This window comes from Lynx canadensis, chromosome F1 (assembly GCF_007474595.2).
Source record: "Lynx canadensis isolate LIC74 chromosome F1, mLynCan4.pri.v2, whole genome shotgun sequence".
Classification (NCBI taxonomy): domain Eukaryota; kingdom Metazoa; phylum Chordata; class Mammalia; order Carnivora; family Felidae; genus Lynx; species Lynx canadensis.
In genome coordinates this window covers 68404268-68431710 of record NC_044319.2, presented here as the reverse complement: position 1 = coordinate 68431710, position 27443 = coordinate 68404268, and the positions used below count along the sequence as shown (strand labels likewise).

The following is a 27443-nucleotide window of genomic DNA, read 5'->3' as shown; positions in this document are numbered from 1 at the left end:
GGGGGCGCAAGGGGGGAAACTGAGGCACGGCCCAGTGCCCAGGCGCTCCGGCCGTCCTTCCCGGAGGGGGTGCGGGCCCCGGCCCGGGGGCGCGCGCTGGGGGGAGGGTCCTCGCTGCCCCGCCACGCGCCCCCGGCCCCCTCTCCTCCGAATAAAAACGTCCCGGCTCTCTATCCCCGGCTGACTCGGCTTTTTGGGGTGGGGGCCACGGCCTCGGAAGGCCTAAGACCCCTCCGCCGCCCCGCATAAAGATGGCGGCTCCGCCTCTCCACCCCTCCCCCCTCCCCAAAACCCCCTCCCGCCCCCCGCCTCTGCCGCCGCCTCCGTCACTTCCGCCCCGCCGAGGCCGAAACTGACACAAAGTAGCGGGCCGAGCCCCGGGGGAGCGGGGCTGCAGCTGGGGGCGGGAGCCCGCGGGGAGCCGAGCCGAGCGCCCCCCGCCGCAGCCCCCGGCATGGGCAGCACGGGGCGGCCGGGGCGGGCGCCGGGCGCGGCGCGCTGAGAGGTGAGGCGGGGCGGGCGGGGCGTCGCGGGGGCGAGGGTGTGGGTGCCTGGGGCTGGGAGGTCCGGGGGCCGTGCGCCCGGCGGAGGATGGGGGTCCGGCGGCCTGGGGCTGGGGGTCCGGGGGCCGTGCGCCTGGCAGAGGATGGGGGGCCTGGGGCTGGGGGTCCGGGGGCCGTGTGTCTGGCGAAGGATGGGGGTCCGGAGACCTGGGGCTGGGGGTCCGGGGGCCGTGTGTCTGGCAGAGGATGGGGGTCCGGAGACCTGGGGCTGGGGGGCTGGGGGCCATGCGCCTGGCGGAGGGTGGGGGCCTGGGGCTGGGGGTCCGGGGGCCTTGCGCTCTGCGGAGGATGGGGGGGCTGGGGGTCCGCGGTGCGTGCTCCCGGCGGAGGACGAGGGGCCCGGGAGGTTGGGGGGTCTGGGGTGCGTGCGCCCGGCGGAGGATGGGGGCCCGGGAGCTGGGCGCCCGGCGGAGGGTGGGGTGCTTAAGGGCGGGGGCACGGCGCAGTAACCCCGGGCCGACGGTCTGCGCGCCCTGAGAAGGGGTTTCGGGCTGGTCTTCTGCGGGTGGAGGAGGTCTCTGTGCGTACGGACTGCCAGGGGTGCCGGGGCGAGGGGCCCTGGGGATTAGGAGCTGGGGGCCCCGTCCTGGCTTGTGTCCTTGGCGATGTAAGGTGGCAGGGTCGCCGGGGGTCTAGGATTCCTCTTCCTTCTGTTCCCCCTGACCTGCCTGCCTCCTCGGAAGGAAGGGCTCAGCCTCTCAAGGTTTGGGCTGGAAGGCAGCAGGGACCAGTCCCGCAGGAGCAGCCGTGTTCCTCCATGGATCTTGCCTTCTTCCCAGAACTGGCTATTTTTATCCCAAATGTGGCTGCAGAGGGGGCTGGGGCAGGGCGACAGGCAGGACGACGTGGCCGGTGCGCCTGATGGTTCAGGAAACCCAGGCTGTGTGAGGCTTGGGGGGAGTGAGAGGGTCCCTGTTCCAGGTCGCCACTGCTGTTCTCTCCCTATGAGCCCGCCCCTCCGGCCCCCCTCCCCCCCCTCCAGGAGGAGGTCTGGGACCAAGTCTCACTTTGGTTCCTCCCAGGGTCTGAGGCGTAAAACAACTTTTCTGCTCCGCGTGCAGTTTCCTGACTCCTAAAAGGGTGTGTGGTTCCTTTATTAATTCCTTCATAGGGTCCCAAACCCACATCTTCAGGCCGGTGGTGTTTCTTGACTGCCTCCCTTGCCGAGGGTGGGGCTGCAGCTTGTGGTGCCCACCCTTCCATCCTCCCCTTTACCCTCTCCGTCCACACCCCACCCTGCTGTGACTCATACTCCAGACTGGGTGGAGACCCTGGCCAGGGCCCCTGGAGGAGGGCTTGGCATCCCTGAACCGAGGATGAGGTTTTTCCTCCCGGGCCAGGCACCCTTGGAGGCTGGTTTTGGGGAGGGTCTGGGAGGATTTCTGCCTGATCTGGGGCTCAGATAGGGAGTCAGGGTTAGTGAAGGGACGGAGGCTGGTGTGGGCCCCCGGCTGTGGCCTGAGTCTGTAATTACAGAGGTTGGGCAGACAGGCAATTAGTATCTTTTCGGGTTGACAGGCAGGCAGGCTGTGCACAGGAGACTGGAGTCAGGGGAACGAACGGGGGGGGGGGGGGGGGTTTTTATCCAGACAGAGGCAGGGGTCACAAGAGTGCCTGGAGCCTGGCCGGCAGTTTCCTGTGGGTCATGCTGGGGATAGGGATGAGGCTCTGTGACCCTGCCTCATAGGTCAGGCCTTTTACTTCTATAGGTGAAGGGAGGGACGTGGGAAGATGGAAGGAAGCAAGGGGCTGTGTGACTGATGCTCCCGGAGCCTGCGTCTCCTGCCACCCCGACTGGGCTGGACTTGTGGGGGCAACAGAGGGCGACTCCCCACCGGGGTTGGCAAGGCCCTGCTGCTGGCCCAAAAGGGCAGCTGACCCACACTGAGAGGAAGTGGCTTGGGGGCTGTGTTTAGGAAGTGAAGGCCATGCCTCTAGGGTGAGCTCCTTGGAGGAGGTGAGAATAAGCTGGGGGGGTGTGAACACTAGAGGAGGTGAGAATGGGCTGGGGGGTGAGCACTAGAGGTGAGAATGGGCTGGGGGTGTGTGAGCCCTAGAGGAGGTGAGGGGGGGGGGTGAGCACTGGAGGAGGTGAAATGGGCTGGGGGGGTGAGCACTAGAGGTGAGAATGGGCTGGGGGTGTGTGAGCACTAGAGGAGGTGAGAATGGGCTGGGGGGGGTGAGCACTGGAGGAGGTGAGAATGGGCTGGGGGTGTGAGCACTGGAGGAGGTGAGAATGGGCTGGGGGTGTGAGCACTGGAGGAGGTGAGAATGGGCTGGGGGGTGAGCACTAAAGGTGAGAATGGGCTGGGGGTGTGTGAGCACTAGAGGAGGTGAGAATGGGCTGGGGGGGGTGAGCACTGGAGGAGGTGAAATGGGCTGGGGGGGTGAGCACTAGAGGTGAGAATAGGCTGGGGGGGTGAGCACTAGAGGTGAGAATGGGCTGGGGGGGGGTGAGCACTAGAGGTGAGAATAGGCTGGGGGATGTGTAACCCTAGAGGAGGTGAGAATGGGCTGGGGGTGTGAGCACTGGAGGAGGTGAGAATGCAGGCCCCAGTGGTGGGGGCCGGGGGGTGTAAATTTTGAGCAGGGCGGAGCTGCGGCCCGTTTCCTGAGGCTCTGCCAGGTGTTTCCTGGCCCGGGCTCCCTCGGCCCCACCCTTGGTAGAAATTCTGCTGTCCAGTGAGCGCGGCCACCCGGAGGGCACGCGGAGGGCACCCGGCGTCCGTTCCCCTGGGATGGGTCTCCGGGGAGCTGTGCCCTCCTGTGTGGCCACTTCCTTTCCCTGTAGGTCTTGGCTTCTGTTAGGCGTCAGTCCTGACGCGCGCGCACACCCCCTTCCAGGGCCAAGGCCTGGGGGAGGCAGTGGGGGAAGGTCAGAGCTGGGGGAGGGAACCTTCCGAGAAGTGTGAAGAGGGGAATAAAGAGGTACCCCGGCTTTCTGACCTCACGCGTGTGTCACCTTCCTGCAGGGTCTCCCATGGGATTGCTGGGACCTTGCTGGGTGAAATGGCGCTGTGTGCAAAAAAGCGCCCCCCAGGTAAGACGGCGGGGGGGGGGGATCGCGGGATCCTGGGGATTGGGTGTTACCATGGCTCAGGGAGCAAAGGGAACAGGGACCACTGGCTGGGTGTGAAGGAGGGTGGCTCACAGCCCCGCCCATCCTGGGAGGGGGGGGCGCCTAGGGGCGCGAATTCTTCCCCTGCATGCCCGAGCCGGGCGCTCCTAGCGGGGTCGCGGGGGCACCTGCCCCTCATCTCGGGAGGCTTCGTCTTGGGCCTGGGGAGCTGTGTTCCCATCTTGTCAGCGCATCGCTCCCTCGGCGCCCCCTCCCGCCGGGTTTTCCTGCGGGCGGGGGCGGGAGGAAAGCGGTTGCCCGGACGACACTGGCGGGGAGGGGCCCCCCCCCCGGGGGCGGGGCTCGAGGCATCGCCTACGCGGCGCTGGCAGGCGCTGCCCCGCGGGCGGGGGGCGGAGCCGGGGCGCGCGGGCGGCCGGGCCTGGGGGCGGCGGCGGTCGCGGGGATGGCCGGGGCTGCAGGTGGGGCGCGCGCCCGGCGGCCGGGGCTCCTGCGCCTGCCGGGGGGGCCGCCGCGTCGGCGCTGCTGAGGCCGAGGACAGACCGACAGACTGCCCGCTCTGCCCCCGTTCAAACCGGGATCATGACGGTCCCCAAGGAGATGCCCGAGAAGTGGGCCCGGGCCGGGGCGCCCCCCTCCTGGAGCAGAAAGAAGCCCTCTTGGGGGACAGGTAACGGGAGCTGCGCCTGGCGGCCGCCCGAGCCGTGCTTCCCCTCTGCGCCCTCCCGTTCGGTGCCCCCAGCCTTTCCTGGGCTTCTCCGTTCCAGACCGAGGTCCCTGCCGCTCCCTGGCAGGAGTCGCCGCCCGGGGGGCCCCCTCTGCGCTGCGGCAGTTCCTGGGAGTGAAGTGTCCCCGTGGGGACGGGGACGGGACAGACCGCCGAGTGGGCAGAGAGAGGATGCTGTGGTCTGAGGCTTTGCTGCAGGCGTGCTCGGAGGGGTGAGGGGAGGAGAGGGGAGGGGCAGGCTCTGGAATGCTGCCTTTGGCTCCAGCCCGGGGAGGATGCGGTGTTTACTGCCCCAAGACACCCCCCCCTTCTCAGCCTCTGGCCCTTGGGACAGAGGTGGGCTGGGGAGCCCTTCACTGGGCGCCCCGTGTTCCGGGACCCAAACGTGCTGCCTGCAGCCCCAGGTCGGGGGATGCTCCACATAGGTGTTGCTCAGTTGTCACTTGGTTAGTGGCAACTGTGTTGTTTAAGTGCGGATGGCACAGGAAGGGTTACAGTTCGGGAACAGCCCTTCAGAGTACATCCCGTTCCTGCCTCCTTCGTCCCTGTCTTGGTCTGCATGACCCGTATCCCTGACCCCCCTTCTCCTACTTGAAGAGGAGCTTTGAAATAAGGTGATGTCATTGTGGGCCAGTCAGAAGGCGCTGCTGGTGACATGTGACAAGCAGAGGCTCCTGGAGGGGGTACACACGTGGGACCGTGGGCCGGGATGCTGCCGCAGAGGCAGAGCGGTTGTAGAGCACGGTGACCCTGTCTTGCTGTCTCCCCCCCCCCCCCCCAGGTTAGGAGCATAGGAGCAGGGCCACCATGGCTGGATCTGGGGGGGTGAGGGGGCGGTGCTCCCAGGAGAAGGATGCTTTTTGTCTTCAGCTGCTATTTCTCTGGGGATTCCTGAGGCCATAAAGTCTAAGGTGTTAATTAAAGGGACGGGGGAGGGGACCTGAGTGCCCCTAGCAGCCTTGCTGCTGTCGGTGAGGAAGGGAGAGGGAGAGGCTGTCTTGTCCTGGGAACAAATGCCCGCAGAGCCCCGTGGCCAGGCTGGTGGTGACAGGGACCAGAGGGAAGAATTGAGTGACACCTCAGGCGTGGGATCGACTCTCTCAAACTGTGTACTGTGGAAAGAGCCACGGGCCCTCAGTGGAAGGCCCTGACGAGGCGGCCGGTAGCCCCCGCTGAGTGCCGCGTCACTCTGTTGCAGAAGAAGAGAGGAGGGCGCGAGCCAACGACCGAGAGTACAATGAGAAGTTCCAGTACGCGGTAAGTGAGTAGCCGCCTGCTCCCCTCCTGCTCCCCTCCTGCGTGCAAAAGGGCAAAGGCCTGGGTTGGGGGGTAGGGGGGGCAGGCAGCCTCCCGGCACCTCTCCACCTGCGACCGCTGAACCTAACTTCTCGCTCCTTCGCCTGTCAGCGCAGGAGGGCACGTGCAGCCCACGAGACGCCCTGGTCTCTGCCCTCTCCTCCTCCCACACCTGTGGTGGCTGGCTTCTGGGGGCAGAGGTTTGGGAAGTGCAGGTGGAGGGTGCAGCCTCCCTCTGGTTCTGGGTCACGGTGAGAAGCCGCCTTGTCATCTTCTGCCGTAGAGTAACTGCATCAAGACCTCCAAGTACAATATTCTCACCTTCCTGCCTGTCAACCTCTTCGAGCAGTTCCAGGAAGTGGCCAATACCTACTTCCTGTTCCTTCTCATTCTGCAGGTGAGTGTCCTATAGCCGACCCTCTGCAGCTCATGAAGCCGAGTAAAGTCGGGGGGGAGAGAGGTCGGGCAGGAGCACTGGCGTGGATGGGGCCTCAGAGCCCTCTTGCCCTTGTAGTTGATTCCGCAGGTGTCTTCCCTGTCCTGGTTCACCACCATTGTGCCTTTGGTCCTTGTCCTTGCCATCACAGCTGTGAAAGATGCCACCGACGATTACGTGAGTCGCTCCTGTCCCCGCGCCCCTTCCTCGCCTCCACTCCCACCTCGCTGTCCTCCACGTCCTTGGTATCTTGGCCAGGGACAGGGGCGGAGCCAGGGAGGGGGTAGATCTGTGGACAGGTGCACACAAGGTGGAGGCCGCGCTCTCTGCATCCCGCAGTCATCTCGGTCCCCGAAGGCGGGGGCGGTGTCTCACTGTCTCCGTTGTCTCATCTTCAGTTCCGCCACAAGAGTGACAACCAGGTGAATAACCGGCAGTCTCAAGTGCTGATCGATGGAAGGTGAGTGCCTGCTGGACACCGAGGGCCCTCGGGAGGAAGGGACCCCCGGGACTTCCTCTAGCTCCTGACCTCTCTGCTCTGTCTGGTCACTGCTTCAGCCTCCAGCAAGAGCAGTGGATGAACGTCCGTGTTGGCGACATCATCAAACTAGAAAATAACCAGTTTGTGGCGGTAAGGGACAGGTGCCCCTCTAGGCCTACGAGGCTCTTCCCTTTGGTTTGGTTTTTGGTTTTTTTTGGCAGAAAGAAGCGAGTCTCTCACGGTTTACTATTGCCTCTTAAACACCTATGGAAGGAAACTTCCTTGAGTGGGAAGCTTCTTGTCCTCTTAGCACACCTGGGCCTGACTCCTTTCTGGCCATTCATGCTTGGGACTAAGCAAACCCAGAACACTGAGGGAAGGGAGGGACCAGGGAAGCGTGCGTTGTGATGCAGGATGGTCTTCAGGCTCCTCACCAGGCTTTCTCTCCAGGCGGATCTCCTCCTCCTTTCCAGCAGTGAGCCCCACGGTCTGTGTTACATCGAGACAGCGGAGCTTGATGGGTAAGTCGGACGCCTGGTGTCACACATCTTCTGCCTCCTTAAGGGTAGGAGGCTTGTGTTTTGGAAGAGGTTCCCAGGTCTGGGATCTATACCCATTGGAAACTTGAGGGGTCGAAGGCTTTGAGCCACTCGGTAATGTGGAGGAGGGTGATGCCCTGAGGTCAGGTGCCCCCAGGTGGAATGTGGGGGAAGGGAAGAGAACCAGGACTCAGGGATGCTGTCCTTCCAGAGAGACCAACATGAAAGTGCGGCAGGCTATTCCGGTCACCTCGGAGCTGGGGGACATCAGCAGGCTCGCCAAGTTTGACGGTGAGTGATTTGGGGGAGCGGCCTTCAGGTGGAGGACGTGGGTTGGGTTTTGAGGTTTCACCAGCACGTTCTCCTTTTTGCTGTGCTGCAGCTCCCGGGACTGGTCTTTGTCGCAGTGGTGGTCGGCGGGGGGGGTGGGGGTCAGGATGCCACGCGGCTCCCGAGTTCATGGCCATTTCCGGGGGTCCTCAGGGCTGACAGCTCCCTCCTGGCTGTGTATGTTGAGAGAAATTCAGTTTCTTCTTCTTCTCATTCAGCTCCAAATGATGATATGTAGTGCTTCTAACAAGAGGAGCCGTAGTGGGTGTAAGGAAAAACCACCCAGCTCCACCCTCCTTAGGCGGCCAGGCACACTGTATCCGTCCGCGCTTTGTCTGTGTTCACGCAACTGTGAGCACAGAGCAGTGGGATCCTACTGTACCCAGATCTCTACGCCCTGCCTTTGTTTCAGCTATTAAATTCGTCGTCTGTGTCTTACCGTTATTTATAGAAACGTACCCCGATGTAGCAACTGCGTCAAGTTGCGCCATTGACGTATTGTATTCAACTGCCCCTCGACTGTTCAGTTGTTTCTAGTTTTTTGCCGCTCAAAGAATGCTTCGGTAAACTTGTGGCCTGTGCCGTGCTTGCCGTAGGACACGGTCCCCAGAGTGGGACCGCTGGGCCCGAGGTCCGTGACTTTCGATCTCCATTCATTCCTCCCCCAAAGTTGCCCGGGTCCGCGTGCTCCCGGCCGTGTGTGGCGGTACCTGTCTGGCCGCCGGCCGCCTCGCCGTCAGGCTGTGGATGGCGCCGGCGGTGACGGTGCTCCGCGTTCCGCTCAGGTGAGGTGGTCTGCGAGCCTCCGAACAACAAGCTGGACAAGTTCAGTGGGGCCCTTTACTGGAAGGAGAGCAAGTTCCCGCTGAGCAACCAGAACATGCTCCTGCGGGGCTGCGTGCTGCGTAACACCGAGTGGTGCTTCGGGCTGGTGGTCTTCGCAGGTGAGCCTCCTGGGGCGCAGGGGAAGAAGAGTAAGCGGGGGAGCCTCGGCCGCCCTCAGGCACGTGGGAGGCGCCTCGGGATAGCCTCTGTCTCCTCCACTCCCGTGCTGCAGTCGGGGTCCACGGGCAGGAGCCCAGGGGCAGATGGGCTGTTCGTTCCGCAGCCCCTGCCACTGCTTCCTAGGTCCCGACACTAAGCTGATGCAGAACAGCGGCAGGACGAAGTTCAAGAGGACGAGTATTGATCGCCTAATGAACACCCTGGTGCTCTGGGTGAGTCCTCACACGGGCCCCTGGCCTCCGGTGCCCGGGCCGGTGCTCCCGCCTGGCCTGCCTGGTCAGCAGTGGAGCTTTAGGTTTTGGTTTTAAAGCCACCGGCAGGTCAGCCACTCACGGGCAGCGTTGATTTCGGGCCCCCTTCAGGCTTGGAGGATGTTGTTTAAAAAACCCGCAGGAAGGCTTGTGAATCAAGAACTTGAAGGGAGTAAATCACGTCTTCCCCTCTCTGGGTTCCAGTCACGGTGGTAACTTTGTGCAGCTTGTGACCTTCTGTTTGCTTTTGCCAGAGGGACAGAGAGGCCTCCGTGGGGTGGGGAGGGAGGGGAAAGAAAAAGTTCCTTTAGGCCTTTTCCCCGACTTCTAAGAGTGGAGGACCCCAAAGGAAAAGTTTCTGTTTTAGTTTTTGGCACTTCCTGAATTCTCGTCTTGTCTGGCTAGAAACTTGAGCCCCTCGCTGGGCTCTCCTCCCCTTCTGGAGCCCCTGCCCTCCTGCCAGCCTGCGAAGGCTGGGCCGAGTTCCAGTGGGCCAGGTTCTGCTCTGGCCTCAAAGGGTCTGTGGAGACCCAGCCTCTGGGAGCGTGGTTCATTCTGTCGCACGAAGGCTCTCATCGCCCCCTGGCGGTCCTTGGGCACCTGGGTGGCTCCTGTCAGTGGATGCTGCTTTGGAAATACAGTGGTGTCAGTTTTTTCTTCTGGCCACTGAAACTTTTTTATGATCCTTTTTCAGGGACTCCAAGATTTACATTTTTATTTTTTTTAGATGTTTATTTGTTTATTTAGAGAGAGAGAGAATCCCAAACAGACCCCACGCTGTCAGCACAGAGTCCAATGTGGGGTTCAATCCCATGAACCATGAGACCATGACCTGAGCTGAAATCAAGCGTCGGGTACTTAACTGACTGAGCCGCCCAGGCACTCCCCAGATTCAGACGTTCAAAAGAGTTTTTTACAATCTTTAGAAGATTTTCTGTTCACGGTAATCTGCATCTGTGAAGACACCATTTGCTTCCCTGATTGAAAAAGCTTTTTGGTACTCCGTATGAGATCGCGAACATCACAGAAACTGGACGTTTTTGTTGGCTTGTGGAAGCTTAATTAGCCCAAGTAAATGGGTGGTTTCCACCAAACTGCCTCGTTATGTTGGGAGCAGGTTGCTCACACCCGTTCTCGCCATCTCGGAAGGTTCCGTGGTGGCACACCGGGGAGCTGCACGGCTGTTGGGGCTTCCCCATCATACAGTTAAGCGAGATGTTCGGGGAGAGGCCGCGTGATGGTCACCGGTTCTGGCCGCTTGCCGCTGGAGCATGCCGCCGTTTTAAAGACGTCTGAGCTTTTGAGGGTGTGGACGTAGGAGTGGTGACCTTCAGGGAGGTGCTTGATTTCGGAGGGTTCCTAAGTAGCAGCCTAGCCTCTGCTTCTCATTTGTCGCCAGATTTTTGGATTCCTGGTCTGCATGGGGGTGATCCTGGCCATCGGCAATGCCATCTGGGAGCACGAGGTCGGGACGCGTTTCCAGGTCTACTTGCCCTGGGACGAGGCGGTGGACAGTGCCTTCTTCTCTGGCTTCCTCTCCTTCTGGTCCTACATCATCATCCTCAACACCGTCGTGCCCATATCGCTCTATGTCAGGTACGCACTGCTGTGCCCTGGAGTCTGCCGGGCAGCCCAGGTGGCCCCCAGGCAAACGTTTCTGTGAAGGTGAGCCCTTTGGGGGAGGAACCCACACCTGCTGTTTGTGCCTCGAGCTTCTTGCCCTCTGATCCTCTGCGCGTGGAGCAAACTTCACGCGGCTTCCCGGCACTTTGGACCGTGTCAGAGCAAGATCTGTGTGGATTTCTTGGGCACGTGTCATTTGCACACCACCTTTGTACTGTGCCGCCTCCAGAGACGTGTTAGGAACGGGCCTCCTTCCGAGTGTCGGTCTGGGGAGGGAGCCATCTGAACCCTGATGGGAGCAAGTGCCGCGGAGTCAGTCTACCTGCAGGCCGGCATGGGGCGCAGCTGTGGGCGCCCTCCAGGGCGGCTGGGGGCAGGGGAGATGCCGCCCTCCCGCCGCGATGCCGTGTGGGAGGCACAGAGTCCCACAGGAGTGGGCAGGGCATCGCTCGCTGGGCAGTGGGTCGGGACACGTCTGAGGAGGCGGCTGGGCCGAGGGAAGGTGGAGCCCGAGCGGGGAGGCATGCGGGTGGGACCGGGGAGTGGCCACAGTTCGGCCGCTGCGGTGAGAGGGCAGCCCGGGGCCCAGGGTCTCGGTCCTCGCCCCGGAGGGTGTTGGCTCTGTGCCGGTAGACTTTGTACGTAGTAAACCATCGGAAGATTCTTTACAGTGGATCCCAGGAATGCTTCGGGAAGCGCTGGCTGTCGGTGGCCAGCAGCCGGACCGGGATGTAGCAGATCTCTAGGGTGTTTGAGGTGAAGAGAATGTTGACAGGGACCCGCCCGGGAGGAAGGAGTAGGAAGAGAGGAAGGAGGAAATTTCCCTTTGTTCTTCGAGCCTTGCGCTTAAGATAAGGGGACCAGAGACGCTGGGAAGGAAATAATTTCCGGGTGCTCGGGACTCTTCCCACGTGCCGTGTCTGGTTCACAGGCTCCCCCAGGTAGTCCTCCCTTGCCCTCCCCCCCCCCACGGCAGTGGGAGAAGACACGCCCTGTGGGGGGTAGAGTGGGGGCTTTTCTAGGTCCTTGAGCGGCGGCGTGGCCACACGTAAAACGGGAACAGTCCGGTTCCACCTTCTTTGTAGGGACGCCTTGATACTCCATTGACAGGAGATACTAGACTGGAAAATAAACTTTCGAAGGGGGTTCCTGTGAGCCCTCACGTGGACCGTGTGTGCTTTGCTGCCATCGCTGGTTCCTCGTTTCTGCTGAAATGCTTTCTCCTTTGCAATCGGACTCTCCCCCATCTCTGGGCTTGCTGTCTGGGTTTCGGGTCCAGTGCCCCTGGCTGCGGCCTGAGAAAGCCTCTTGCTGAGTCAGGCTCCAGGGTGTGTTGGGGGCGCGACCCACTCGGTGGGGAGAAGGCCGAGAAGACCCCTCCAGCCAGCTGCGCGTTTGCCGGGTAACTGGGTCCTGGTCCAGCCTCGGTCGGGTCAGAAGCAGGGTTCCAGGTGCGCCCCGCGCCCCGATGTGTGCTGGCCCGACGGCCGCCTCCCTGGGGCGCTGGCAGTCCGTACCCCAAGGGCAGCGCCCTGCAGGCAAGAGGACGGGGAGGACCCTGGGATGTGGAAAGCGCCCCGTCGCTCGGCATTGTTTCCCCACACGGAGTGGGCGTCTGCGGCCGCCTTGCGCCCTTTCAGAGAGCCGGAGGCCTGAGCCGGGCGGAAGGAGAGGGCTCGCCGTGGGCAGTGAGCGCCAGGGCCCTCCTGTCTGTCTGTCTGTCTTCTCTTCTTTCCTCACACACTTTCTCTCGTTTTCTCCGCACGGGCTCTGTGTTACTAGCGCCGAGGTAAGAGCTCGCCGAGAGCCTGGTCCGCGGTCCCTCTCTGTCTGCCTGCACTGTGTGTCCTGCCTGCCCAGGCCCCGTGCACCTTCTTGTCCGGAGAGCGCCGGAGGGTCGGGGTCGGGGGCCGTCCCTGCCCTTCCCGCCCAGGCGTCCACTCTGTCCGTCCGTCCGTCCGTCCGTCCCCAGGCGGGGGGCTTGCGGCGAAGGCCCCTGTGGGTGGGGGCCTCCTCGGCTTCCTGCCTGAGCCTCGTGCCCTGCCCCCGCGCCCCTTGCAGCGTGGAGGTCATCCGCCTGGGCCACAGCTACTTCATCAACTGGGACAGGAAGATGTTCTGCATGAAGAAGCAGACGCCCGCCGAGGCCCGCACCACCACCCTGAACGAGGAGCTGGGCCAGGTGGAGTACGTCTTCTCCGACAAGACGGGCACGCTCACCCAGAACGTCATGGTCTTCCACAAGTGCTCCGTCCGCGGCCGCAGCTACGGTAGGGCGCGCGGCGAGGGCCTGGGGCCCCCGTCCCGCTTCCGTCCTGCTGGGTCTGGGGGGCCAGGAGAGCGTGCGCTTGGCACCCCCGGTCAGGACACGGCCGCGGAGCCCCTCCCCTGCCCTCTGCGGATGCCCTCTCCCCGGTCTTGGCCCCAGGCAGGCAGGAGGGGGCTCCCCGGCTGCTTGAGGTGAAGCCCGAGACGCTGGGCGTCCGTGCGGCTCCCCGTGCTGCTGCTCAGGGCCCTTGTGAGTCTCTGGAATGTGACTGTGTCTTCGGGGCGGCCGAGCCACGGGGTGGCTGGGGACAGGGTGTGTGGGACCTGGCTCTTACAGTGAGCCCCTCTCTGCTTTCTGTAGTGGCTCGGGCCCGCGGCTGGCGTGTGGGGCTTGGTCTGTTGTTAGGCCTGTAGGGTGGCCAGCGCCTGCGGGGACCGGGGAGCCCTGGCAGGAGAGCGGGTGGGGTCAGGGATGGGGGGCTCGGGGGCCGTGACCCTCAGGCCCGGGTGCCTGGAGTCAGGGGTGCGAATCTGTGTTAGTTGGCTCAGGGTTTGGGGTTGAGGGTCCCCGACGCTGTGGGGATTCTGTGCCGGCTTCTCTGCTGCTCTGAGAGAGCAGCTCTGACCGCGTCTCTCCTTCTGTCCCGGAGCATGTAGGGGACGTGTTTGATGTCCTGGGACACAAAGCCGAATTGGGAGAGGTAAGGTCCAGCCTCCAGGGTTACTCTCCGTGCCGAGTAAGTACGGGTCGCCTGACCTGTAGCGGCGGGTGTAGATAGCGGGGTGCGTTCTCTGGTCAAGAAGCGAAGCTGCTTGGAGAAACGGGTGTTTGCAGGGAGAACTGGTAGCAGAAGTGAGGGTTTTGGGGGTTCACAGTGGGCAGCATCTGCATCCTCTGGGCAGGAGACAGGGTGGGGGCAGCCCCCCCAGACGCAGCCTGGCCCCCAGCCTCTGCTCGCTGCCCCCTTTCCTCTGCAGAGACCACAGCCCGTCGACTTCTCCTTCAATCCTCTGGCTGACAAGAAGTTCCTGTTTTGGGACCCCACCCTCTTGGAGGCCGTCAAGGTGGGGGACCCCCACACCCATGAGTTCTTCCGGCTCCTCTCCCTGTGTCATACCGTCATGTCGGAAGAGAAGAACGAGGGTGAGTCGGGCTGACTCGGAGCCTCGAGTGTGTCCTGGGGCGTGGCCAGGCAGGGGTGTCCTGGCGGGACGTGCGGTTCCAGGTGGCCACGCGCACCGTGTGTGTCCTTCCCGCCCGCTCAGGAGAGCTGTACTACAAAGCCCAGTCCCCGGATGAGGGGGCCCTGGTCACCGCGGCCAGGAACTTCGGTTTCGTGTTCCGCTCTCGCACCCCCAAAACCATCACTGTCCACGAGATGGGCACCGCCGTCACCTACCAGCTGCTGGCCATCCTGGACTTCAATAATATCCGCAAGCGGATGTCGGTCATAGGTGAGGCCGGGAGTGGACTGCTGGGGGCATGCGGGGCAGCGTCCTGGCCTGGACTGGGTAAGGTGTGCTGGGTGGTCCTTGTTCGTGTGTTGAGGTTGGGGGTCTCTGCCTGCCTGAGTCTGGGACTCTCTCCTCCTGTGGGGATCATAGTGCGGAACCCAGAGGGGAGGATCCGACTCTACTGCAAAGGGGCTGACACCATCCTGCTGGACAGGCTCCACCCTTCTACCCAGGAGCTGCTCAACACCACCACTGACCACCTGAACGTAGGTGTGGGGAGCAGGGCCTCGGTTCTGAACTCAGTGTGCTGGGAGGGGCGGGGCCAGGGTGACCTTGGCTCCGTCCCCAGGAGTACGCAGGGGAAGGGCTGAGGACCCTGGTTCTGGCCTACAAGGACCTAGACGAAGAGTACTATGAGGAGTGGGCCCAGCGACGGCTCCAAGCCAGCCTGGCCCAGGACAGCCGGGAGGACAGGCTGGCCAGCGTGTACGAGGAGGTTGAGAGCGACATGATGGTACGGGCTGCCGCGCGGGCCGGGGGGGGCGTCGGGGAGGGCTCGTGCCTGGGACTGTCCCGTCAGGGCCCCTTGTGGGATTTGCAGCTGCTGGGTGCGACGGCCATTGAGGACAGGCTGCAGCAAGGGGTTCCGGAGACCATTGCCCTCCTGACGCTGGCCAACATCAAGATCTGGGTGCTGACCGGGGACAAGCAAGGTGAGAGGCATAGGAAACTACTTCGGGAGCACCGGGCCTGTCGCGAGTCAGACCTCAGGCCGGACAGGGTGCTGACCTCGTCGGCCTCTCCGTTGGTAGAGACGGCTGTGAACATCGGCTATTCCTGCAAGATGCTGACGGACGATGTGACGGAGGTGTTCGTCGTCACCGGCCACACTGTTCTGGAAGTGCGGGAGGAGCTCAGGTAGCCGGAGGCCCGCGGCAGGCAGATGTCCCCCACTTCCAAGGCCCTGCCCCGGTCCCGGAAGCCCACAGCTGCGTTTCGACCCCCCAGGAAAGCCCGGGAGAAGATGATGGACTCACCCCACACCGTGGGGAACGGCTTCACCTGCCAGGAGAAACGTCCTTCCTCCAAGCTCACGTCTGTCCTGGAGGCTGTCGCTGGGGAGTACGCCCTGGTCATCAACGGGCACAGCCTGGTGAGCGTCCCCGTGCGTCGTGGGGGAGGCCTTCCCAGAGAGCGCTTCTCCCCGCACGGCTGCTGCGCCTGCTTTGTCTCCCCTTGTCCCTTGTTGTCACGCCCCTGACCTCACCGCAGGGCCATGGCCTTTATGGGCTGGGAGGAGTGGCTCCCGGTCCCCCGGGGAGGACGGCGTTCTCTCAGGCTCTGTGTTGCAGGCGCACGCGTTGGAGGCAGACATGGAGCTGGAGTTCCTGGAGACGGCCTGTGCCTGCAAGGCCGTCATCTGCTGCCGCGTGACCCCTTTGCAGAAGGCACAGGTGGTGGAGCTGGTTAAGAAGCACAAGAAGGCCGTGACCCTCGCCATTGGGGACGGAGCCAATGACGTCAGCATGATCAAAAGTGAGGGTGCATGTGCAGACAGGGTGGGGGCGGGGGGGCGGGCGGTCCGCCGTTACGGGGACTCTGAACGTGTGGCCTCTGCCCCCCGCCCCGTCCCCACTCATCCCTGCAGCGGCCCACATTGGCGTGGGCATCAGCGGACAGGAGGGCATCCAGGCGGTGCTGGCCTCCGACTACTCCTTCTCCCAGTTCAAGTTCCTGCAGCGCCTCCTGCTGGTGCACGGGCGCTGGTCCTACCTGCGCATGTGCAAGTTCCTCTGCTACTTCTTCTACAAGAACTTCGCCTTCACCATGGTCCACTTCTGGTTTGGCTTCTTCTGTGGTTTCTCAGCCCAGGTAGGGGCCTGCTGCTCACCTGTCTGAGCTCCTCGGGGCACAGGCCTTCCATCCTGTCCGTCCGTCAGTCCCCCTAGGGCCCTGCTGTTGTCTGGCTCACGTCTGGTTGTCCGGGGGGGGGGGGGGGGGTCCGGCTGGCTCCAGCTCAGCCGGAGCACTCGACCCTTGATCTCGGGGTCGTGAGTTCAAACCCCCCCCCCCCCCTGGGTGTGGAGCCTACTTAAAACAAAAACCGACGTTTGTCGAGGGAAGAGAGACAGGTTCCAGAAAATTCCATGGGCGCCGCGTGCCGCTCAGCATCCTGTTTCTGCCTGATCTGTGCTGAAGAGAGACTACTGTTCACGCCTCTCTTGCCCTCTGCTCTCTCTGCAGACCGTCTACGACCAATATTTCATCACGCTCTACAACATCGTGTACACCTCCCTTCCAGTCCTGGCTATGGGGGTCTTCGACCAGGTCAGGGGGGCCGGGGGATCCAGCGGGGTGGGGAGGGACTGCGCGGATGGCGGCGCGTGTCCCCACTGCCTGTGGTGCCTTGGGAGGCGGCTCTCGCGCTTGGCCGCAGTGGCCCGTGACCCCCTGGGGTGCTGGACGAAGACGGGGGGGGGGGGGGACAGCTGGCTCGAGGTGGAGTTTCTCGGGCGAAGAATTTGGAAGGGCGGGGGCCGAGGCGCGCTGTGCCCTCGCCCGTCCTGAGGCCTCCCGGGCCTGCCCTGCAGGACGTCCCTGAGCAGCGGAGCATGGAGTACCCTAAGCTATACGAGCCGGGCCAGCTCAACCTCCTCTTCAACAAGCGGGAGTTCTTTATCTGCATCGCGCAGGGCATCTACGCATCCGTGCTCGTGTTCTTCCTCCCCTACGGGGTGTTTGCCGAGGCCGCGCGGGATGACGGCGCCCAACTGGCCGACTATCAGTCTTTCGCAGTCACCGTGGCCACCTCGCTGGTCATCGTCGTGAGCGTGCAGGTGGGGGGGGGGACCCGGGACCCGCCCCCGCCCCCGCTCCCACCTGGGGGCTTGCCCTGGGCGGGGAGGGGCCCGGGGGCATGCTCCGCCTGCCCGTGACTACTGCTTGCCGCAGATCGGGCTGGACACGGGCTACTGGACGGCCATCAACCACTTCTTCATCTGGGGCAGCCTGGCGGTCTACTTCGCCATTCTCTTCGCCATGCACAGCGATGGGCTCTTCCGCATGTTCCCGAACCAGTTCCGGTTCGTGGGTGAGTCCCCAGGGCTGCTGTCGGAGTCCCGGGGGGGCCGGCTGTTCCAGACTAACGGGGCGTCTGTCCAGCTCCTGTGCGCGAGGCGCTCTGCGAGGCGTCTCCGACGCAGGCCCGGCCCTCAGAGGGCGTGACAGTGAGGAGTGGTCCCGCCAGGCCGCGCGGGGTCAGGCTCAGAGGGAGGCCAGGGTCAAGCAGGGGCCGACCTCCAGGTCAGTGAGACGACTGCACGGGGTGGTCAGGGGCAGCCCCACGGAGGAGGCTGCCGTGGGTAGAGCGGAGCCCGGGCTGTGGGTTCTGATCCTAGGCCGGAATGTCAGAAGCGGAAACGGCTGGAAAGGTAGGACATCCGAGGCGTCGGATGGACCGTCAGGCTGTCAGACGTGCTTCTGACTTACCAAGAGCTTTTTTCTGTTGTTTTTGTGAGGAAAGAGAGGGGCGTGGTGTCAAAGGGTTACTGTAGAAACAGTAGTGTGGTGGCCAGTGGCACCCGCTGTGTGCCTCCCCCTCTCCCAGGTGTTGGGGGTCTGTCCGTCTGTCCGTCCGGGGACATCCAGTCAGCACCCGCTGTATGCCTCCCCCTCTCGCAGGTGCTGGGGATCTTGTCTGTCCAAGGGGCATCTAGTCAGCACCTGCTGTATGTCTCCTGCTGTTTTGGGTGCTGGAGGTCTGTCTGTCTGTCCGTCCCAGGGGCATCCAGTCAGCCCCTGCTATATGCTTCCCACTCTTCCTGGTGCTGGGGATCTTGTCTGTCCAGGGGGCATTTAGTCAGCGCCTCCTCTATGCCTCCCACTCTCCCGGGTGTTGGGGGTCTGTCCGTCCGTCCCAGGGGCATCCAGTCAGCCCCTGCTGTATGCCTCCCACTCTTCCTGGTGGTGGGGGTCTGTCCGTCTGTCTGTCCAGGGACATCCAGTCAGCACCTGCTGTATGCCTCCCACTCTCCCGGGTGCTGGGGATTTTGTCTGTCCCGGGGGCATCTAGTCAGCACCTGCTGTAGGAATTGACAGAAACAGGCAACATCCTTTCTCTCGTGGATTTCAGTGAGATTTCTGGATTTCAGGATTTCTCTCATGGTTTCAGTGAGAGACACGAGAGCTTACACATCAACAGATAAAACATGTAGAAGTAGTGAGTTTTATGAAAACCATAAGAGGGTGGAGAGGGACAGGGACGGTCAGGGAAGACCTTGGAGAAGGGACACCGGCACAGAGAAGTGTGAATAAAGGGGGGGCAGAGCTGGGGGGAGAGAGCCAGGATGAGGAAGCCGGAAGGGAGGGGGCTTCCCCAGGGGTCCCCGCCGCAGAGGGGAGGCTGGCGGGCAGGACCTGGCTGTGTGTGTCGGGGGGTAAGAATGGGTCCAGATCGTTAAGCCCTTCTAGTTGAGGGTCAGGAGTTTGAATTATAATTGAAATATGGCAGGAGGTCACTGGAGGGTTAGGGGCGGGGAAGCGTCAGAGACCCGATGGTGCTTTGAAGGGCGGCTCTTACTGGTTCGTGGGTGACAGAGGGCAAGGGCGGAGATGGGACCAGTTAGCAAGGCTCTGGTGACCATCTGGGTGAGGGCGTGAGGGAGGCAGGCGGCCGCGGCCTCCTTCCCAGGTGGACGGGGCGTCCGAGGGAGGAGTCAGGGTTGACTCGGGGCTTTTGGAGCAGCTGAGCGGGTGGTGGCATCTCCTGAGCCGGGAGGCCCTGGAGCGGGGAGTAGGGGTGGGGGTGCAGGGGGGCCGTGACACGGCAGCAGAGGCGTCCGGTAGAGGTCCGAGGTTCTGGGGAAACACGTTTGGGCGGCGGGGACGGCTCGGGAGCTGACGCGGGCTGCCCCTCGTCCGCCTGTGGCCCCCCACGTCCGCAGGCAATGCCCAGAGCAGCCTGGCCCAGCCCACCGTGTGGCTGACCATCGCGCTCACCACGGTCGTCTGCATCCTGCCCGTGGTCGCCTTTCGCTTCCTCAAGCTGAGCCTGAAGCCCGATCTCTCTGACACGGTGAGCGCCCGGCTGTCTGCTTGGGGGTGGGACCCCGTGTCAGAAAGTCCCCGGGCTCGAGTGCCCGCACTCCGGGCCGCGTGGTGGTCCCGAGAGATCCCCCCTCCCCCACTCTGTCCTGGGGGCTCCGGGCCCCCTCCCCGAGGAGTCCGCCCCCGACGCGGCCCCTCGCCACCCCCCCCAGGTGCGCTACAGCCAGCTGGTGAGGAAGAAGAGGGCCCAGCACCGCTGCACGCGGAGGCCCGGCCGCACCAGCTCCCGCCGCTCGGGCTACGCCTTCGCCCACCAGGAGGGCTTCGGGGAGCTCATCATGTCCGGCAAGAACATGCGGCTCAGCTCCCTGGGGCTGGCCGGCTTCGCCACGCGCTCCGGCTCCGGCTGGATCGAGAGCCTGCGCAGGAAGAGGAGCGACAGCCCGGGCAGCCCCCCCGACAAGCCCCTGAAGGGGGGGCGCCCCCCCCCCCCCCCGCACCCCTCCCTGCGGATTCCGGCCCAGACAGGGCTCAGGCGCAGAACCAAAAACAGAAGGGCCCGAGGCTGGGTCCGCCCCTGCCCTGCCCGGGGCCCGTGGGGAGGCTCAAATCTCTGTATTTTTTTACTCCCTCCGACCCCCACCCCAGGGGCCGAGAGCCCCTGTTCCTGAATTACACGAGAATGTATCGCCGGGAAGCCAGGGACCTGCTGGGGCTCGCGTGCCCCTCACGTCGTGTGCGTCTCTCCTTGATTTGTGTTTGTGTCTGGTTCCATTTTGTCTTTTTTATTTGGCAAGTGGAGGGGGCCTCTGAGCGACTTTTATGTTGTAGGAGAGGGGGCTGGTCCACAGGAGGGTACCCCCCCCCCCAGCCACCGGGCTGCACGGGGTGGCTGGGGTGGGACCCCTGCCCGGGCCTCCGGCTGCTGGTGGGCCCTTGGGGCTGGTGGAGCACAGAGGAGGATCTGGTCCCATCGGAGTCTCCTTCCTCACCTTGAGAGTGAAGTGCTACCCCTCCCCGAACACACGTCCCTTCCTGGGTCCTGAGTCCTGCTGGTATTGGGCTGGGGCCTTGGGAGGGTGGCCTGTCCTTCTCAGTGACGTCAAGCTGGGTGTAAGATGTTGTCCTAAAAACAAAGATTTCTTTAAATGTGGGTTTGGGTTCCCTGCAGAGTCCTGTCTTCCCTTCCTCCTCCTCCTCCTCCGGCATTTTCCTGCGGCGGGGGTCCACGCTCCTCCCTCTGGTAAACAAGGGGTCCCACCCCTCCCGCCAGCAGCCCGCAGGAGGGGGGCCCAGGCGCCTGTCCTTCCTCCCCACCGTCCACACCGCCCATCAGGCTTCTCCTGGGCTGCTTGGTACCAGTTCAGTCTTGGCAGTGGGGGGGGTGGGGGTGCTGAGGGATGGCGTGTGGCTGGAAGGGGTGTGCAACTCTCACACTCGATGTGGGCGCCTCCTGGGAGGTGCACTGGGCAGGGGGGAAAGGGCAGGGGTCCCTTCTGGCCGCACAGTTTACAAACCCAACATCATGTCTGTTTGTGTGTCTCTCAAGGTGAGAGTCTGATTTTTATACCAAAGAGGAAATGATTTTTTTTCATATTTGGTTTGTCTATATTATATAAATATATATATAAATATATATATATATATATATATACAGTTATATATATATTATTTTTTTGGTTCTCTCTCGTTTTTCAGGGAGGGAGGAAAGTACCAAGTTGCATTGAGCTGTAATTAAGGAACATTCTGTATAATTTATGGCACATTTCTATACTTGCAAGAATTCTATCATTTTATGGACATAAGAGAAAAAATGCCTTTTTATAAAATTCCAATTTCTGAGACGTGTGTCATTTGTGTGTTTTCTAATGTTTCATCAAGGCTGGTGGTAAAGGCCAGCTTTCTTAGAGGAATTGAGTGGGTGGGGCTATGGGGAGGGCTGCGGGGTGGGGGCTGCCGGCGGGGGGGGGGGGGGGGGGGGGGGGGTGGTGAGGAGGGCTGTTGGTGGGTCCTAGGTGCCCCCTGCAGGCTTCTGGGACCATGTGTCAGCTAGAAGGTGGGCAGACCTCGGGGACTGTGTGTGCGGCCAACGGCTGGGTGCTTAGGGCCTTGAACCATTTGCTTTTCCAAACAGAAGCCAACCGCACCTTCCTAACACATGCCGAGTGGGCGGGGAAAGAAACAGGTAAACAGTGTGAGTTGCTTTTTTTTAGCCCCTAGTCGGAGCCTTTCCCACTGGCCTGGCCCTCCAGTCTCCTGTCGTCCTGGCAGGGGCAGGAATTTGAGGTCAGCAGATAAAGTGAGCTTTCCTGCAGGGCAGGGGGAGTGGGGGAGGCCCTGGATCCCTGGGGGCCAAGGGGCGCCCCTCCCGCCCCCCCCTTCCCCTGTGACCTAACCAGCCTTCTGTCACGAGTGACAATCTTCCTCTTTTTCGTTGCTAATGGGCTGGAAGGGGGAGTGGAGAGCAGATCGCTTTTCTCCTTGAGGAGAAATCGTCCAGGGTGGTGTGGCCCCCACAGGGCCCTGCACACACGCTGGCACCTGCCTGCAGCCTCTCCCTGGGTCCTTCCAGAACCCTGAGCCTCCGGCAACCACCCCCCCCCCTCCCCCAGGACAGGGAAACAGGCCTTAATCCGTTGAGGCTGGCTGGGCTCCCAGCTTCCTTGTCTGGGTCACCCTTCTGGCGACGCCCCCAGCCCCACCCCCGCCTGAGCCAGACCCTCCCATGCTGTGGGTTTGGGGGGGGATGGGAGGGGAGAGGAGGTCCTGCTCAACCATGGAGGGACTGTCTCCCCCTGCTCCCCAGGTGCACGTGGGGACCATCTGCCGTCACGGCCGCCCGACACACCTTCCACCCTGTGAACCGAATGAGGCGCCTGGCGCCAGGCCCCCACTGCTCCCCCTTGACTTCCCACTTCCTTGCACGCGCTGTGGACCTGGGCACATGTCCCTGTTGCCACCGCTCTCCTGCCTGTCCACCCGGACTCGGCAGATGGGTCTGAGGGCGCCACGCTCCCACGGGCACCCCAAGTGCCTGGAGCCGTGTCCTCCCGGATTGCAGCCTGGGGCCCAGCCATCCTTTCCCCGCACACAGATGGCCTCTGACCTCTGCTGCTCACTCGCTCTCCTGCCAGATCCCAGGCCACAGTCCCCTGCTCCGCGGGCAGAACAGGGCACGGCCCCCATCCAGCAGGCCCCTCTGGCTACTGGGATTTCACCTCTTTCCTCCACCACCCTGCCTCGGCTGCCCACCCCTGGAGGGGCCGCTCTGCCTGTCCTGACCTTCCCTTCACCTGTTTCCCTGAGCTCAGCCCAATGTCCCCCCCCCCCCCCCCACTCCCCGGCCCTTGCCCATCTCCCACCCCCTAAATGCTTCCACTAGGATCGCCTTCGACCCTCGGGGCTGTCCAGCGGACATTTCCAGGTCTGATCTTGCTTGCGGTCTCGTACTTGCATCTGGCTTTGTTGGCCACGGTCATCACTGCCCCCTGGCTGCTCTGGGAGATCTTCTTCTGCTCTCTGCCACCAGGGCTCCTTCTTGGCTCTGAGCTCTTCTGGTTCGCTTAAGGTCCTTAGGCGGCTCCGTTGAAACCCGGGGTTTAAATGAGATCTGGGAGGGGCGCCTGGGCGGCTCAGTCAGCCGGGCGTCGCACTCTTGATTTCCGCTCAGGTCGTGATCTCACGGTTTGTGGGTTTGAGCCCCGCGTTGGGCTCCGCGCCGGCAGCATGGAGCCCGCTTGGGATTCTCTCTCTCTCAAAATAAACAAACAAACATTTAACATAAACAAGTAAAAATAAGTGAGATTTGGGATTGTCCCTATCATTCACCTCCGGACTGGACTTCTTTCCCCGCCCCCCACGCTCTAGGCCTTTGTATCTGACCGACCCTCAGGCGTCTCCACTCCGATGACCCGCCAGCCGCTCACATCCAGCATGAACCAGGTCCAATGTTATTTTCCTCATCCGCTCCTCTCCTGCTGGGTCCCGCACTTCGGTGAATGGCAAACTATGTCCACAGTCACCCGAACCAGACCAGACACACAAGTCCTGGGGGAAAGCCCAGCGCGTCTGTTCTGGTGCCGTCGTGCGTACATTTTATGCTCCCTGATGCGGAGCATGGGACGAATTGAACTGATGTCCTGAGCTGCTGTTTCCCGGGGACGGAGACCGAGTCAGGGTCACGACGTACCTGTCTGCCCCTGCAGGAGAAGCCTGAAAACAGAGAGTCTCACGCTGGCCTCCCTGGTCACACAGGGGAAGGGGACCAGACAGACTGCCGCGTCCAGCCGCGTGCCCGCCAGAGCCCATGAAGACCCAGGGCTGTGGACTGTGGTCTCCACGAGGAGGGACCTCTCAGCGGAGTCCCAGCACTAACAGCTGAGCTCTGGAGCTGAAGGGAGGGGCTGAATTCTCCCTCTTATCTCTGTTTCCAGAACAAAGTCGGGAAAGCCTACACCCATGTGTTACCATTGTGTGGGGGTGTGAGTTCGGCGTGCTGGACCCTAAGGTCAGGGACAGGAGAGGTCCAGATCCAGTGCAGGCCCTCCTCTGCGGCCTCGGTGTCCGACCCCAGGGAGAGATTCCCAGACCTGCTGGGGCGTGCAGCTCTCCGCGCAGAAGGATCCGGTACTCCGTCTTGCTGGGCTGACAAGGAGGGGAGGCCTTTCCCAAACATCTCCTAGGGCCTAGAACCGATAAAAACAAACAAAACTCTGGGGTGTTTCCCTTAAGAAATGTTTCTGGACAGAGAACATAGGAGTCCCCTACGCTAGGACTTCCTGGGCTGGAGATACTGCAGAAATTGTCCACCCTGCTATGACAGGGGGCGGGGTTAAAACACCTGGGAAGGACACTGTCTCTGTCCCTCGGGGCCCAGCAGTGACCCATGTGGGCCCCCGCATGGGAAGGAGGAGGATGGGACACCAGGTTTACTTGAGGTCTTGCAGGGGTGAGGAGGGAGCTTCAGGAGAAAGGGAAGGACCAGGGCTTACTCCCCACTCCCTCGTGCATGCCACGCTCTTGTCCCACAGCGGTAAGCCCAAGGCGCCCCCTTCCCGGGCACCGTCCCGCCCCGTGCCGGAAACCGATGGGTGCCAGCCGCTGTCCCGGGGCCCGGGAAAGGCACTCAAGGTGGGTTTGCCGGAGCTGGAGCTCGGGCCTTTATTGGAGGGGAAGGGATGAGCCCTAGCAGAGCGGAGTGTCTGCTCTGTGGAGACATAACAGACATCGTCAGCGATGACGGCCGTCCTGTAGGCCTAAGCCCACAGCAGCCCTTGCCCTGCGTCCGGAAGTTCAGTCAAATGTTCTGCGGTGTCTCCACAAATGGTTCTTAGTCATATGGGCTCAGGGTCCCCTGAAGGCCACGCGGTAAAACATTGCTGTGCCTTCACAGGGCGCACACCGTTCCCCAGCAGTCGTCTGGGAGGCTCCGGGCGGGCCTGCCTGGAGCCTTTATGGGTCTGGGGGCAAGTAACACCAGGAGGCCCACACACCACTTGTCTAAGCGCTGAGGAAGTCAAGGGGTCAGGCTAACAGACTGTTAAAGTGTGTTCTATCCCCTACCTTAACAGAGACGTCTGCGTAACAACTTGCTGTCCGTGGCTCCCCGACCCTCAGCCTCCCCCGTTTCCTTCCCATCTCCTCCCCTCCCTATTGTGCACTGTGAGGGGCCTCAGGTGCACACAAGGAGACACATGAGCTCACGAGTCCGGGCTCCACCTGTACCAGGGGAGGGCCAGGTGTACACAGTGACAGAGGGGACACAAAGGACAGCAGAGGAAGAGGCCTGCAGAGACCCTAGAAGTGGGCTCAGGGCTATTTGGGCAGAAAATGCCAGATGAAACAGTGCTTCTGGTGAACAGCCAGCCTTTTCAGTTTCCGGTCTGCAATGGACTCCTACTTCTGTAAAAAATAATGTCTTTTGTTAGCATCGGTGCTAGCAATACGAGGTATCACGCTAGATTACCGGAAGAAGGAAAGCAATCAGGAGCTTGGATGTTGCAGCAAAGGGGGATTGTGATGACACTTCTAGGTAACTATCTTTTTTTGTCTTACTGCTTTTAAGGCTTTTTTTCTTTTTTTAAATGATTTTTAAAATGTTTATTTAGGGGCCCCTGGGTGGCTCCGTCGGTTGAGCGTCCGACTTCGGCTCAGGTCATGATCTCGCGGCTCGTGAGTTCGAGCCCCGCGTCGGGCTCTGTGCCGGCGGCTCGGAGCCTGGAGCCCGCTTTGGATTCTGTGTCTCCCTCTCTCTCGGCCTCTCCCCTGCTTATGCTCTGTCTCTCTCTGTCTGTCTCTCTCTCTCAAAAATAAATAAACATTCAAAAAAATAAATGAAATGTTTATTCTTGAGAGAGAGAGCATGTGACGGCGGTGGAGGGGTGGGAGAGAGAGAGAAAGAGAGAATCTCAAGCATGGTCTGTGCTGTCAGCACAGAGTCAGACGTGGGGCCCAATCTCACGAACCGTGGGATCATGACCTGAGCCGAAATCGAGAGTCAGTCCCTTAACCACCTGAGCCACCCAGGCGTCCCTAGGATTTTTTCCTTATCACTCTACTCTGCCATTCTAATTACAATATGTCTTGGTGTGGATCTGCTTTTGTTGGAGGTTCTCTGTGCCTCCTGGGTCTGGATATCTGTTTCCTTCCCCAGATGAGGGAAATTTTTAGCTATTATTTCTTCAAAGGAATTCTCTGGCCCCTTTTCTCTTTCTTCTTCTTCTGAGATTCCTATAATACAAATGTTTTTACGCTTGATGGAGTTACCGAGTTCCCTAAGTCTCTTCTTGTTTTACGTAATTCTTTTTTTTCTCCCATTTGTTCAGCTTCATTGGTTTCCATGACTCTGTCTTGTAGGTCACTGATTCGTTCCTCTGCTTCCTCTAGCCTGCTGTTCATTCCATCAAGCATGTTTCTCATTTTACTTATTGAGTCCTTTATCTCTGCTATGTTATTCCTTATCTCTGTGTTAATGGTCTCACTGGTGTCCTCCACTCTTTTCTCAAGTCCAGTGAGTATCTTTATGGTCATTACTTTATTTTTATTTATGTATGTTATGTATGTCTATTTTTGAGAGAGAGAGAGATGGAGTGCAAGCAGAGAAGGGGCAGAGAGAAAGAGGGAGACTGAATCCAAAGCAGGCTTCAGGCTCTGAGCTATCAGCACAGAGTCTGATACAGTACTTGAACTCACCAACCATGAGATCCTGACCTGAGCCGAAGTCGGACGCTTAACCAATTGAGCTACCCAGGCGCCCCTATGATCATGACTTTAAATTCTCCATCGGGCTTGTTCCTTCTATCTGTTTCACTTAGATCTCTGACTGTGGTCTTGTCCTGTTCTTTCACTGGACAGATTCCTCTGTCTTCTCATTTGGTCTAAGTCTCTGTGCCTGTTTCTGTGTACTAAGAAAGTCAGCTACATCTCCTGCTGTTGAAGGTAATGGCCTTATGAAAAAGAAGTCCTGTAGTGCCCAGGGCCTGGCGCTTCCGGGAGTATCTCCAGTGTGTGCTGCCTGCGTGTACTCTGCTGTCGTGTCCTGGCTGCTTTACCTTTCAAGCGGGTCGTGTGCAGAGGCTCTCTTTGCCTGTTGTGGGCAGTGTTTGGTCCCTGGCCTGAATGTGGCAACTTTTAAGTGGATGTGCTCTGGTCTGCTTATGAGATGAAACCTGTTGCCACCACCACCAGAACCCAGGCCTTGCAAAACTCCTGGGTTGAAAGATGTGGTGTGGGCAGGAGTTTGGACCGCTCTTCTGGGGTTGGGAGCTTGCTGTGCTGGGAGTGGGGCGAGCGTAAGTGGCAGCGGTGGTTCCTCTGGAGTTCAAGGGGGCGGGGCTTGGTGTAAGCAAGTTAGGTAGCGAGTGTGGGCACTGCACCGGTTCCCACAGGTGCCCTGTACTTACCCTGAGAGGCAGGGGAGGGAAACGGTGCCTGCTAGTGCCTTTGTTTCTGGAAGGGTCTCTCTGTGGATGCCGCCTCTCTGGGATGCAGTTGGAGAAGAGCAGATAACCTCCCCACTGTGTGTCCCAGATGCTCTTCAGATCTCTTTTTCCATGCTGTGTGTCTGCAAGCTGTTTGCTCTGCTTTCTGTCCAGGAGCTGCTCAATGCCCCCTCCTCCCATGCCCATCGACCTTTAAAACTCCAGGCCTTAAGCCCCAGGTTGCAAGTACTCGAAATTCAGCCCCTCTCACCTTCTGCTTTCCCAGCCAATTGCTATGGGGAATCATTGTCTCCCTGTACTTCCCTGTACGCTAGTCTGTCTCTCACCCTTCTCCGTGACTTACTGTGGCTCCCTCCCCACCACAGTGGCCACGATCTGTTTCCCTCCCAAACCATGTCTTCCTA

The 27443-nt window shown here is 61.4% G+C and overlaps 1 protein-coding gene across 3 annotated transcripts; it reads left to right on the top strand.

Annotated features, from left to right (window-relative positions):
* The first annotated feature begins 364 nt into the window (after positions 1-364).
* On the top strand, positions 365-20943 carry ATP8B2 (ATPase phospholipid transporting 8B2). 3 transcript variants are annotated; one of them, XM_030302095.1, is made up of 28 exons: positions 365-505; positions 3536-3603; positions 5568-5626; positions 5949-6062; positions 6180-6278; positions 6500-6561; positions 6660-6732; positions 7033-7103; positions 7333-7412; positions 8237-8395; positions 8580-8668; positions 10107-10303; positions 12392-12600; positions 13256-13299; positions 13577-13742; positions 13865-14053; positions 14204-14319; positions 14403-14567; positions 14655-14766; positions 14866-14971; positions 15062-15206; positions 15406-15589; positions 15702-15925; positions 16298-16381; positions 16645-16890; positions 17006-17144; positions 18997-19127; positions 19312-20943. In XM_030302095.1, the coding sequence occupies exons 2-28, from the start codon at positions 3573-3575 to the stop codon at positions 19768-19770; spliced, it is 3753 nt and encodes a 1250-aa protein (XP_030157955.1). In that variant the 5' UTR covers positions 365-505; positions 3536-3572; the 3' UTR covers positions 19771-20943. The 3 variants fall into 3 exon arrangements, with proteins under 3 accessions (XP_030157955.1, XP_030157953.1, XP_030157952.1); XM_030302093.2 differs by lacking the exon at positions 365-505 and adding an exon at positions 3139-3350; XM_030302092.1 differs by lacking the exons at positions 365-505; positions 3536-3603 and adding an exon at positions 4148-4312.
* The last annotated feature ends 6500 nt before the right edge of the window (positions 20944-27443 follow it).

What these genes read in the sequence shown, in the direction of transcription:
- ATP8B2 (XM_030302092.1), top strand. Translation starts at nt 4,225, where the DNA reads ATGACGGTCCCCAAGGAGATGCCCGAGAAGTGGGCCCGGGCCGGGGCG. An exon ending in CAGGCTCGCCAAGTTTGACG is followed by an intron (nt 7,413 to 8,236) that starts GTGAGTGATTTG and finishes CGTTCCGCTCAG; the next exon opens with GTGAGGTGGTCTGCGAGCCT. An exon ending in CAAGCGGATGTCGGTCATAG is followed by an intron (nt 14,054 to 14,203) that starts GTGAGGCCGGGA and finishes TGGGGATCATAG; the next exon opens with TGCGGAACCCAGAGGGGAGG.